The following is a 10,900-nucleotide window of genomic DNA, read 5'->3' as shown; positions in this document are numbered from 1 at the left end:
ACAATTAGGAGTCGTCACGTTCACCCTTGACTCACACCACCGCACTGCTCAAACGGAAGCTTCAATTTCCTCCGCGGCCGATTGGTCGGCATAGATTATTGGCCACGCCCACCGAAGCTCCGCCCATCGAACGCCCGGGGGGACGCGCATTGGCCGAGAGGGACTGGCGGAGTGCTTTCAGGCTGCGGGGGCGTTTCCGGCAGCGAGCTTGCGGCGGCTCGGCTGTGAGAACCGAGCCGACAACCGAAGAGCCGGAGAGGTGCGCTCGCCAACTGAGAAATCAGTGCGGTTCCGCGGCAGTACCGGTTAACACGATATCCGGACCCGACGGTATTTCTTCTTTTCAACTTCGCCGCATTTTTATTTTATTTTTTTTAATCGCTCGGCTTCGCCGATGCGGGATAACAGCAGGCGACGGGTCGTCCGCACTTCGGTAAATTCGGTGTGAAGTGACAGTGAGTGAAAGCAACGAACGAGGTCTAAACCAACGTGTTTCTGAAAATCATCGTGGTGAAGACATGCCTGGGACCTTTATGGATATAATCGACTTCGCAGGTCGCGTTATTGCTCAGATTCTGAAAACACCTCGACAGCTTCGCAATCGTCACTGTGTATAGTCGCGATGCGTGCGGGATACCGATCGAATAACGGTTCGGCGAAATGACTTGACCAACAGCTATACGCAGACTCTGGATCAGTTACGTTTCGATCTTCACGTCAAGTTCCGACAACGATCGCTCCTACCAGTCACCGAAAGTCGAAGATCAGCGGCGGGAGGCCGGACGGATTTTACGGACCAGAAATAGTTCCAGAGAGTAAACGAGACAGAGAGGCGCTGATCATGATACGCCTGACATTGATGCGACTGGGCGGTTGACAAGGCGGGACCGGAACGATGAGCGGCGCCGAGGGTGTCGTCGTCCAGGGTACCGGAAGCGCTATTTCCGAGGACGTTGACATGGCGACCTCGACATCCGCCTCGGCGAGCCTCAAGCCTCGGAGCGGTAAGATCAGCTTCAGCGTCGACTCGTTGCTCAGCGGGACCAGGAGATCGCCCGGGTCCCTGTCGAGGCGAGAATGCACGGCCGATGAGCGAACGGACGCGGAGAAAAGCATCGACGTCGAGAGGGTCGGAGCGAGGTACAGGGAACTGCTGGTGGAGCAGCAGAGGCTACACAACCAGGAACTCCTGGTGCGACTGAGTCCGCACAGAGTCGCGTCCTTCGTCAATCATCAGCGTAACGAGCAGCTGACCGGCCCGCAGCAGAGCGAACGTAGGGAAATACTCACCGTGAGGGACTTCTCAAGGACGAGTCACGAGAAGTCATCACCAGCCATCAGGATCAGTCTGACCGGGGTCAGGGACCGTCTCGAGCAGGATAAACGGGCCTCTTCGCCCGGGCGAGGGACCGACTTCACCGACGATAACAACGAGCTCCAGGAGGAGAGGATCGTTCACAGATCGGTGTCGCCTGTTCTGCGGAGGGAGTTCGACGAGAGGAGCGACTCCGAGGCCAATCGGTCCGTCGAGGGCGATCGCGCCAACGAGCACCTCGACGAGGAGCACGACGTCAGGAGCGTCGGACAATCGGAGGACCTCAACGTCACCGACTCCGACTCCGAAATCGAGAAGGACCCCGATGGCGGCCCCGAGAAGGAGAAGTCCAGTCCGGTTGTGCCTCAGCCGATTCATCCCGGCGTTCAAAGGCCGCCAGGGGCGTACCTCGGGGGCCCCGGTGGACCCGGGTGGAATCCCGGAGGCTTCCCGCACTCCCTTGCAGGATTCGCGTGGCTTCCCCCACCCCCGCACCCTCACAACCCCCACGGACATCTCTACCCTCAACATGGCGGGCCGACCAGTCCGAACGGTAAGAGCTGCGAGGTTATTTGAAAATGAGGAAAACGATAATCCGATTCGACGCTGTTTCGCCGGCCTTCCTTCGGTCCGCTTGTAATTCATCACGCATTGTACGTACTGACGGAGTTGGAAGCGAATTCTGTGCACCTTGTACCTTGCTCGGATTAGAGAGCCGAGAGCTAGGTTAGGTTCGCACCGGCAACTTTCTAGCCGCAGAGCTATAGGCGATTCAGCGGACCATGTTAGTCGGAGGAGAACAATATACTGACCTTTCTAGCGAAGAATGTAAATACCTCCAGGCGTGTCTAATAGAGTAAATTGAACAAGTGCGCAGGGGTTTTTGAATCCAATGAAATAAGCTCGCAAAGCCGTAACAAGAAAGTCCGGTGATTCCTGGAAAGAAATTCTCGATCCATTACGGGATTCTAGGCGCATAAAATCCAAGATGGAACTCGCGGGCTCGACCCGTTAAGTCCAGATCTAGCGCTCTTCGCGTTACTCTCGATGCTGCGGCCACACTCGGACCAACACACCGCGTGATAGAGCCATACATAACGCGAACATCCATAATGTATATTTGCCGTATAAAAACTGCCCTCTTGTTAGTTTAGTTTAGTAAAGGTGTTTGCGCTCGCGCCGATATCCATATATATATATATATAGAGGTGCTAGCCGCCGTTTTATCGCTCTCCACGTAGGGTTTTAAAGGGAATACGCTCCTTTAACTTTCTTCAAGATGACTAAGAACCCCGAACATACCATTCTCCATTCATCATTTTGGATTCCACCTGCGTCGACACAGCATCAATCATCAAATGCGATCGTCTAATAACGACAAAAACTTGCATTTTTTCAGGTACAAAGTGGTACAAAACACAATCAATGTTACAAATTGAAGTTAAGTTTAGCGATCATGCATCACATTCCTGTACAAGAGCGAAATATTATAAGAAAACGAGATTGAAAAGACTTGTTTATCCGAGTGGAACGAAGATGGGAGAACAAACGAAATGGAGGACAGATATAGATGGAGTTAGAGATAAAAGTTATAAGTGTAGGTATATATAAAATGCAATTAATTACAACCAATTAGTGAGCGGCGTGCTATCCATTTTGAAGTGAGATACCGAAATATCGTCGGTTCGTTGTGCCGTTCAGCTTTTTCACAGAATTATTGCAACCTCAGTTATAGAACAGAAAAAAAATACTTAGAGTTTATTGTAAACCCGTGACCATTCTTCAGAGGATACTTATATGTTGTTACACTGCCATTTATATTGGTTAAAAAAACAATCGACAACTTGACCGCAATCCGGTAGTGAATCACTCATTCCGATGCAGTGGCACAAACGTCGTGAAATAATAAAGTACAAGCGAGCGAGAGATAGGCAAGGTGCGTGATAAATCAGAAATAATAAGTACGGATACTTGCAATACAATCTGTGAGTCATTGAGCTTTTTACAACCGTTTCAAGTATCGGATGAACCGATGTTGACGGCACAAATGCAGTTTGCCGCTCAGAGTGGACGTTCGTATAAATACCCAAAAGAGTTGGGACTGATATCTAAATAGATTGTTCAAGCTGTCACTGAAGAGGCCCCGCTGCAGCGTTCTCGGAGTGATGAATACAGACGTAATTTATAACCCCGGTTATCTATCCATCTCTCGGTATTAGTAATGAATTAATGACCGCTTCTCATCCAATAATGTTATACAAAATATTCCGAACGATTCATCATCCCGTTGGACATAATTACCCACATCAAACCGAGTCGGGAACTTCCAGAGCAGATCCGAGCGCCGTAAGTCGACTCGCGTGTTCGGTATACCTACCTACCGATCGAAACTCTTTCCGAGATCTCATCTCTCTCGTTTAATCCCGTCTCTGCACCCTCACGTCAAGGGTTTTCTATTCCAAATATAACGGTCATTTGTTCATTCGTCCACCGCCACTGGCGGTAGATGTAAGACTTTCGTTAGGAGTGATCGCTTATCGATTTGCAGAATTAGCAAACTGTGCCAAAGTTTATCAATGTATATTCGATTTAATGCATTATTCAACGGACGACGGGTGCCTCAAACTTTCGTGCTATAACTACTCTTCGAAGTTGTAAACAAATTCCAAGTGATTATATCCAATCACCGGACGATTCGTCATTAACACAACTATCGTTCCATTGGACACCGATCCGGCATTTGTATGTGTATATTATACAGGTATGCGTGTGTGTGAGTGTGTGTAGAATATTTCTAAACGCTGTACAACCTCCACACTTCCTTAGTGGCGTATAATTGCTATACGGCGATTAATTGGCAGCTAGGGAATACTGGTCTACAGCACCGGTTGCCCGGTAGGAATCCCAACGCGCGTTGAAGCTAAACGGTTGTTTGACCGATCGCCGCTGCTACATGTTGAATAATATGAAATTCGATCATTGTCGAATCCTTAAGCGCGTGGCCAGTCAATTGAAATCTGCAGTGGAACGAACGCTGCCCGGGGAGACCATTAACGTAACTCGAACTGTATAATGGGGTATCGATACTCGTCGTTACAGTATACAGACGTTACACACACACACACACACACACACACACACCCGTATAGGCTGATAACTTTTACGAGATAAAATACCAGATGAAATTCCTCCAAGTCCAGGAAATGTAGGATATGCATGTATACGTATACGTATGTAATTATACATGCAATTTCTTCGAGATCTGCGGACGTGTAATTAACAGGAATTAATTATAATCCGGGAAAAACAGATTGATCGTTCGTGCGCGCGGAATAATATCGCACAACTCTTTCTCCCGAGCTAGTTCGACATCCTGGAATACCCGAGCATCGATGGTCGATGCGAGTTGCAACGGTGGACGGAGAGCGTCTGTGGTGTATGTTGGACGTTACGCGTGTATGGGTACGGCTATCTTGTACCTCGACAATGTGCCGCAGCAGCAGCTATACTACTTCTTTTTGCCCGCGATCGTTGATCGTTAATTAGCTCCTGATGTAATTCAGAAATCATGTCCCTTCTGCTGCTTTCAAATTACACTCAATACGTCTTCGTGGTACGCTTGAGGATAGATCTAACGGCTCGTGTGTGCGGCACAAGAACACCGACGTCTCGTTGCGTCTGTAAGTTCAGTCGATACTGGCTGCGGTACGTCTATCAACGTTCTAAGACTAATGTCCGAACCGTCGTTCGTAAGGTGAGATTCGACAATGGGTATTATTGGCAGCCAAATTTGATCAAGATGCAACGGATGGGTTAGGATTCAACCTCTGTAACGCACATTCAATATCGCCTCGACGCGTATGGTGATAAACGTTAGAAAGCCGTAACGCTCAATCAATTCACGCTAATGAATATGCATATCCCCGGCTAATGGAATATCAATTGATGAAGTTTGCAGCGTCGAAACGAGCGTTGATATACATTCTGTAACGTTACCGTTGGTTACATGAAATACGTATACGTCCTACGGATGATTTGTTGTATACTGTCCAAACAAAGGTTCGCGAATCAGTACGAATGTAAGACTGCGGAATGTACGGGCAACGATTACCAATCACGCACGATTTCGCAGAGTTCCTTAAAGATGTGTTTATCTCTGAAGGATAGGAGCTTTTTCAGGTGACCTGAGACTCCCGGGCCCCGGAGCAGGCCCAGTTCGGTGCACCTTGAGGAAGCATAAGCCGAACAGAAAGCCTCGAACGCCGTTCACGACGCAGCAGCTCCTGTCCTTGGAGAAGAAGTTTCGTGAAAAACAGTACCTCAGCATAGCGGAAAGGGCCGAATTCTCGTCGTCGCTTCACCTGACAGAAACTCAGGTAAGTCGGACCGTTCCCGGTCGATCGGGTACTTATTTGTCAATACGAAGCCCGATTCGTTATAATTGGGCAGGGTATAAAAATGCGAAATAACGTTTTCGGTGAAACGCGAGAAAGATTCGTTATTAACCTCACGCCTTAATCGTTTTCCAGCAACTGATTACCGGTTCTCAAGAGGTGTATCTTGTTCTTTATTGTCTCAGGGCGTTCCGGCGCGGCTGCCGGTGCCGCGACGGCGGCGAAGAACGGGTGCAACGTACAGCAGTCGTAAAAATGATCCCGTGCCTTGAAGCTCGTCTGACATTTCGTGTAATTTATCGTACAATTTGAGGTTGTTAAATTCACTCCACCGCGCAACGCATTCCGATACTAATTAGTCAAATATCGATTTCCGAGTCGGGGCTGCGCTGTTATATCACGCTGCACCAAACCCACCCTACCTCCCCTGCGCCGCATAGCTGACGAGCTTTTCGATGATACCGCGGAGCTTTTACCCGAGCTTTTTTTTTAGTAGTCCTTACGCGCGGCGCGACTTCGGCCCGAATCGACGGAAGCCCGAGCCATAAATCTTCGTCCCGTATGCGCCGGGTAAAATAATTTAAAGACACCTGCCGGCCCGGTAATGGCGACCTGGCCGGACTGACACAATCGGAATCTCTCTGCCTCTGCGCCACCGTTTAGTTGTTCTTCACCCCGTGGAAACCGGGGATTTCTCTTCTTGTTAGTTCGCGCCTCCCTTTGCCCGACTCGACTTCCGTTATCGCATACGCGAACGGATCAGGTGCAGGGGTGGTTGTGTCGGATGCAGGTTACGTGCAAGACGGTCTTAAACAGCGCCGGTTTGCCGCGTTGGCGTGCCTCGATGCACTTTCGGGTTGCATTACAATGCGTCAGACGAAATGAAGCTTTCAGCGACACCAGGTTGAATTCATTTGGTTTCGAGATAAGGCGGTTCCTCGTTTTCCTGGGACGTTATTCACGGCGTCGAGGCACCTTGTAATACCGGCGGGTCTCTCTTTCCACCCTTAAACTCGATTCGCTGTGCATACTTGACCCGCCCGAGAAGTCAGTCGGAATCGTTACGGCGGCGACTTTTATTCGTCTCGGAAATAGACAAGGACGAATTCGGGTGCGCGGATGCATAGCGGAATTATATTTAAGCCTGCACTCTTATGTATGCACTGCGTATATTCTCGAGTAGCTTGTAACGCTTCAGGACTTCGAGGAATTCATTATCAAATCCTTTGCTCGCCGCGTTTTCGTAACACGCTCTCAGCTCAAAGTATATTTACAGGCAGTTACTTTACTCCAAGTACTGACAAAGTCGTTACACTTTTTTTTGACGTCTGAATGTACTTGCATCATCGTTTAGTACAAATGAATAATCGCGAGCTTATGGTGTTTTTTTAATTTCATTTCCAGATATTTTAGTCCTTTTATAAACGTATACTTTCAATCCCTTAGCCAGCGGAACGTATACAGTGTGGATATCAAATTGCCAATCAAATATACAACCTTTCGAATAAAATTCCAAGTGATATGTCAACTTTTTCACCGTACGATGTGACGAGCCAATTGACCCTCACAAACCAGATCATGAAAAACGATTAGTCCACAATTCGATAACCTTTGTTACTGAAGTCTCAACAATCATATCAGGTTTCAAAGATATCGGTTCATTTACTCGAATATCATGACAATTGTCGCCGAAAATTCGTTCTCTCAAAAATCAATTCCAAAATCGACGGATATCAATTGCATAGTGACAGGTGACTTCTCCCTCTTTTGTCATTTCGGTTGGTTTTACTTTTGTTGAAATATATCTAAATTTTGAAAAAAACTCAACGGTTTTCGAATGAGAAATTACCAACTCATCTACGCGTTGAACACGAGGTTCGAGTCGAAGCACTGTGTTGCTGGAGGTGGTTGAAGAGCTGGGAAACTGAGAGGCGGTTCAGAGGAGGTCACGTATTGATTTCTGCGGTGGCTATATACCTACCTATCCGTATTATATATCAAACGGTCCGTTCGGAGGCTGCAGCCGTTTATACACTCTACCTTTTCACGGCATCACGCAGTCAGCCATCTCGCACTTCTCACCCGCCATTTTTTATTCAATTTTTATGTAATTCTGGATCATTTGACACGAGTGATCAATTTGGATGAAGCACTGAAAACGTGGTACAACTTTTAAATAAATTAGTCGAGGCACGTTCAAAGTTGACGAATGACCAAATATGTGAGATTATTACGAGATCGAACGTTTTAGATGTACAATACTTAAAATAGCTTTCTGACAACTGTAATTGAAAAAATTCATAGAAAATTACAACGTGTATTTTAAAAATTTACGGTTGAATAGACCAATTTCTTTTACGTTTTGATCTTATCCAGGATTTCATGCTTTTAAACTGGCAATGCATGAGTTTACTTCAATTTTGAATGCTTATTCACCGTTCAAAACTTCGATGTTCCGCTTCGGCGACCGCGCAGGAAAAAAATAACGAATTTTACTCCGACGCATATTTTATCCAATATGAGATCGTTACGGGTTTACACCTTGTCATTATACTCACACGGTCGAATCTCTGCAACACTGCAACCTCAAACCGTGAATATACACTGAATTTAGTTCGAAGGCTGTTGAATTTAGTCACTATTATACGTTGGGTCTGTTTCATATTTGTCTTGCTTGATCACACATCCGCTGAAGTGAAAATTAGCCGTAAACCAAAGTTCATAAATTGCAGAGGTAAATCGGAGGGTCCCGTCGTGCCTGTCAACTCGAAGAAACGTAATGACATTAGCACATTTAATTGTTATTCGTACGTATAGTCATAACAACGCGATGTGTTATTCGTCCGTAAATCTTTGTGGGTATTTGGACGTTTACAAGAATGCTCACCTAAAACCCAGGTGTAAAAAATGCTTGGCATCTTTTAAAATCTCATGTTCAAAGTTTCTTTCGTCCGCTTTTATCTTCCTCACAAGCCATTCCGATGTTTTTTCGTGCATTTAAACGATAATTTTTACCTAAAATCTAAAAGTTATGTAATCAAAAACCAGTTTCCCAGTCGCTCGTAGACGCTCGGTTATCTATCGATACATCGATAGGCATGAATAAATATCGAATTATCGTCCACTGTATAAGAACCAGCATTGATCGTCGCCTGCTTAATTATCGAATAATTTTTAATTGCAGGTGAAAATATGGTTTCAAAATCGGCGCGCCAAGGCGAAACGATTGCAGGAAGCTGAAATTGAGAAACTGAGATTATCGGCCAGGCCTCTACTGCATCCGAGTTTCGGTTCCGGACTCATGTTCCCTGGCGTTGGTCCCCCAGGTGGACCAGGCATGCCACCCTTCATAGCCGCCGCCATGGCGAGACATCCGCACGCCGCGGCTGCTGCAGCGATGTTCATGTCGCCCCCCGGGCACAGGCCTTAGAATTTAAAGTGTGGACTGACGTGAGGGCCGAGATGACGTGCTTTTTTTTTTATTTTTTTATTCTTGTTCTTCTCTTATTTGATTCAGGTAAGGTCTGAAGAGAAAAAAGAGAATTTGAAATACAAAAATCATTAGAAAAAAGAAAAGAACAAAAAAAGAAATCGGAAAACGGTCACCTGACATTGAACAAAGTATAAAATGAAATGCCGAGTCAAAAGTGAACAATTTTTATACACGTACGTAGCGGTGATAAAGAATCGACCGAAAATAAAATTATCGTTATCGTACGAGAAAAAGAAATCGAAAATAAAAACGTGGCTCTTGATGTCAGATGAAATATAGGTTATATTATACGAACTCGCGACTGTACATAGTGTAAATACGTAAGGATTATCGCATATAATAATTAATATATGATTCTAAACGAGATGTAAAATACTTGAATATAATGCATTGGTAATGATGATAATGATAATAAATAGTAAGATTAATAATACAAAAAATGGGTACTGATGGTACGAGTAATGATAATAATAATAATAATAACAATAATAATAATAATAATAATAATTTAATACACAGAAAACAGAGGAAAAAGCAACAACAACACGAACAACAAGCAAAGAACAACAACGTCCGTACCGTGGTATTATTATGCGTAAGTGACAAGTTCTTCTGTATCCTATAAATTATACAGCGTGTATAAATGTACCTAATATGACACGTAATTTATCCATGGGATTATCTATATAACAGTGGAAGAATAAAACGGTTTCAATATTCAATCCAGAGATCCGCAACCTTCGATCAACCGGCTGGACATCGGAAAATCTGTTTTACGTGATTGTAACGTTCAGAAGCAGTTGTTCCACAAACACTCGCAGCGCGTTGCACTCGGGCTGATAATTTCAAAGGAATGACAAGTTTAATTACTACGGGGCGATTGGATTTATTTAGACGGAAATGAAACGTCCGCCGGCGATAAACGAACGCCGTGAAGCCGATTAATATTTTACTCGACGTCATGCATTTATAAACCGCACGCCTTTCCTAATTTAGAATTAAACGGAGAAGAAATTGTAACACGCTACTGAATTTCGTTTAACACGTATTTACATTCGTGTATTATGCATTTCTTCAGCCGGAGCACACCTACCGGCAGAACGACTTAGTTGTACTTAACCGAGTCGGTAATTAAACCCCGATTAAGGTAGGCGCAATTAACGACGTCGTCGTTTTACTGCCGGTATACGCGGCGATCGCGTAATTCTACGCGCATGTACGCAGTGCGTAAATTTTTTCTTTCTCTCCTTTTTTGTTTCAACTTGCTTTTACGTTTTACGGGGGATTCGACCCTGATCGGTCATTTTTTCAATATGTTTTCTTCAAATCAGTTATCGGCTCTTTTCTGGCTCCTAATGTGAGCTTTTCGTCACTAAAAACGGGCTGACTGAAAAATTGTGACACGTCGTTTAAGGTCGAACAAGCGTATATTGCGTGGCTGTCAAACCTGAAGTTTCGATTATCACTATCGATTCGTTTCTCATTCAGGGTAGATGGGATATCTGTTTTCGAATACTTCTACAAGATTTCAGTCTCCTTTGCTTTTTGCGCGAATTGCGTTTGAGACACTTGATTGCTCGACATAAATCATTAATTTTCGAAACCGAAGTCTCTTAGTTTTTTATCGTATATAAAATATTTAAATCAATAGTTAATTTCTTATAGGTGTTAAGGTGGTTCTTTACTGACTCTGCAATT

General features: G+C 45.2%; 1 protein-coding gene across 2 annotated transcripts; it reads left to right on the top strand.

The window, feature by feature from the left end:
- The first annotated feature begins 207 nt into the window (after nt 1-207).
- On the top strand, nt 208-9,924 carry LOC124188111 (muscle segmentation homeobox-like). 2 transcript variants are annotated; one of them, XM_046580476.1, is made up of 3 exons: nt 208-1,868; nt 5,495-5,691; nt 8,894-9,924. In XM_046580476.1, exons 1-3 carry the CDS (start codon nt 896-898, stop codon nt 9,137-9,139), a joined length of 1,416 nt encoding a protein of 471 aa, XP_046436432.1. In that variant the 5' UTR covers nt 208-895; the 3' UTR covers nt 9,140-9,924. The 2 variants fall into 2 exon arrangements, with proteins under 2 accessions (XP_046436432.1, XP_046436431.1); XM_046580475.1 differs by having other exon boundaries at nt 5,483-5,691.
- The last annotated feature ends 976 nt before the right edge of the window (nt 9,925-10,900 follow it).

This window comes from Neodiprion fabricii, chromosome 1, assembly GCF_021155785.1.
Source record: "Neodiprion fabricii isolate iyNeoFabr1 chromosome 1, iyNeoFabr1.1, whole genome shotgun sequence".
In the NCBI taxonomy this organism is placed as follows: Eukaryota; Metazoa; Arthropoda; class Insecta; order Hymenoptera; family Diprionidae; genus Neodiprion; species Neodiprion fabricii.
Note: the sequence above shows the minus strand (reverse complement) of the source record. Positions and strands in the feature narration are given on the sequence as shown.

Bases quoted from the DNA above. Each gene is read 5' to 3' on its own strand.
- LOC124188111 (XM_046580475.1), top strand. From the start codon at position 896: ATGAGCGGCGCCGAGGGTGTCGTCGTCCAGGGTACCGGAAGCGCTATT. The intron at 1,869-5,482 runs GTAAGAGCTGCG...TCTGAAGGATAG, and splicing joins CGGGCCGACCAGTCCGAACG to GAGCTTTTTCAGGTGACCTG. The intron at 5,692-8,893 runs GTAAGTCGGACC...TTTTAATTGCAG, and splicing joins TTCACCTGACAGAAACTCAG to GTGAAAATATGGTTTCAAAA.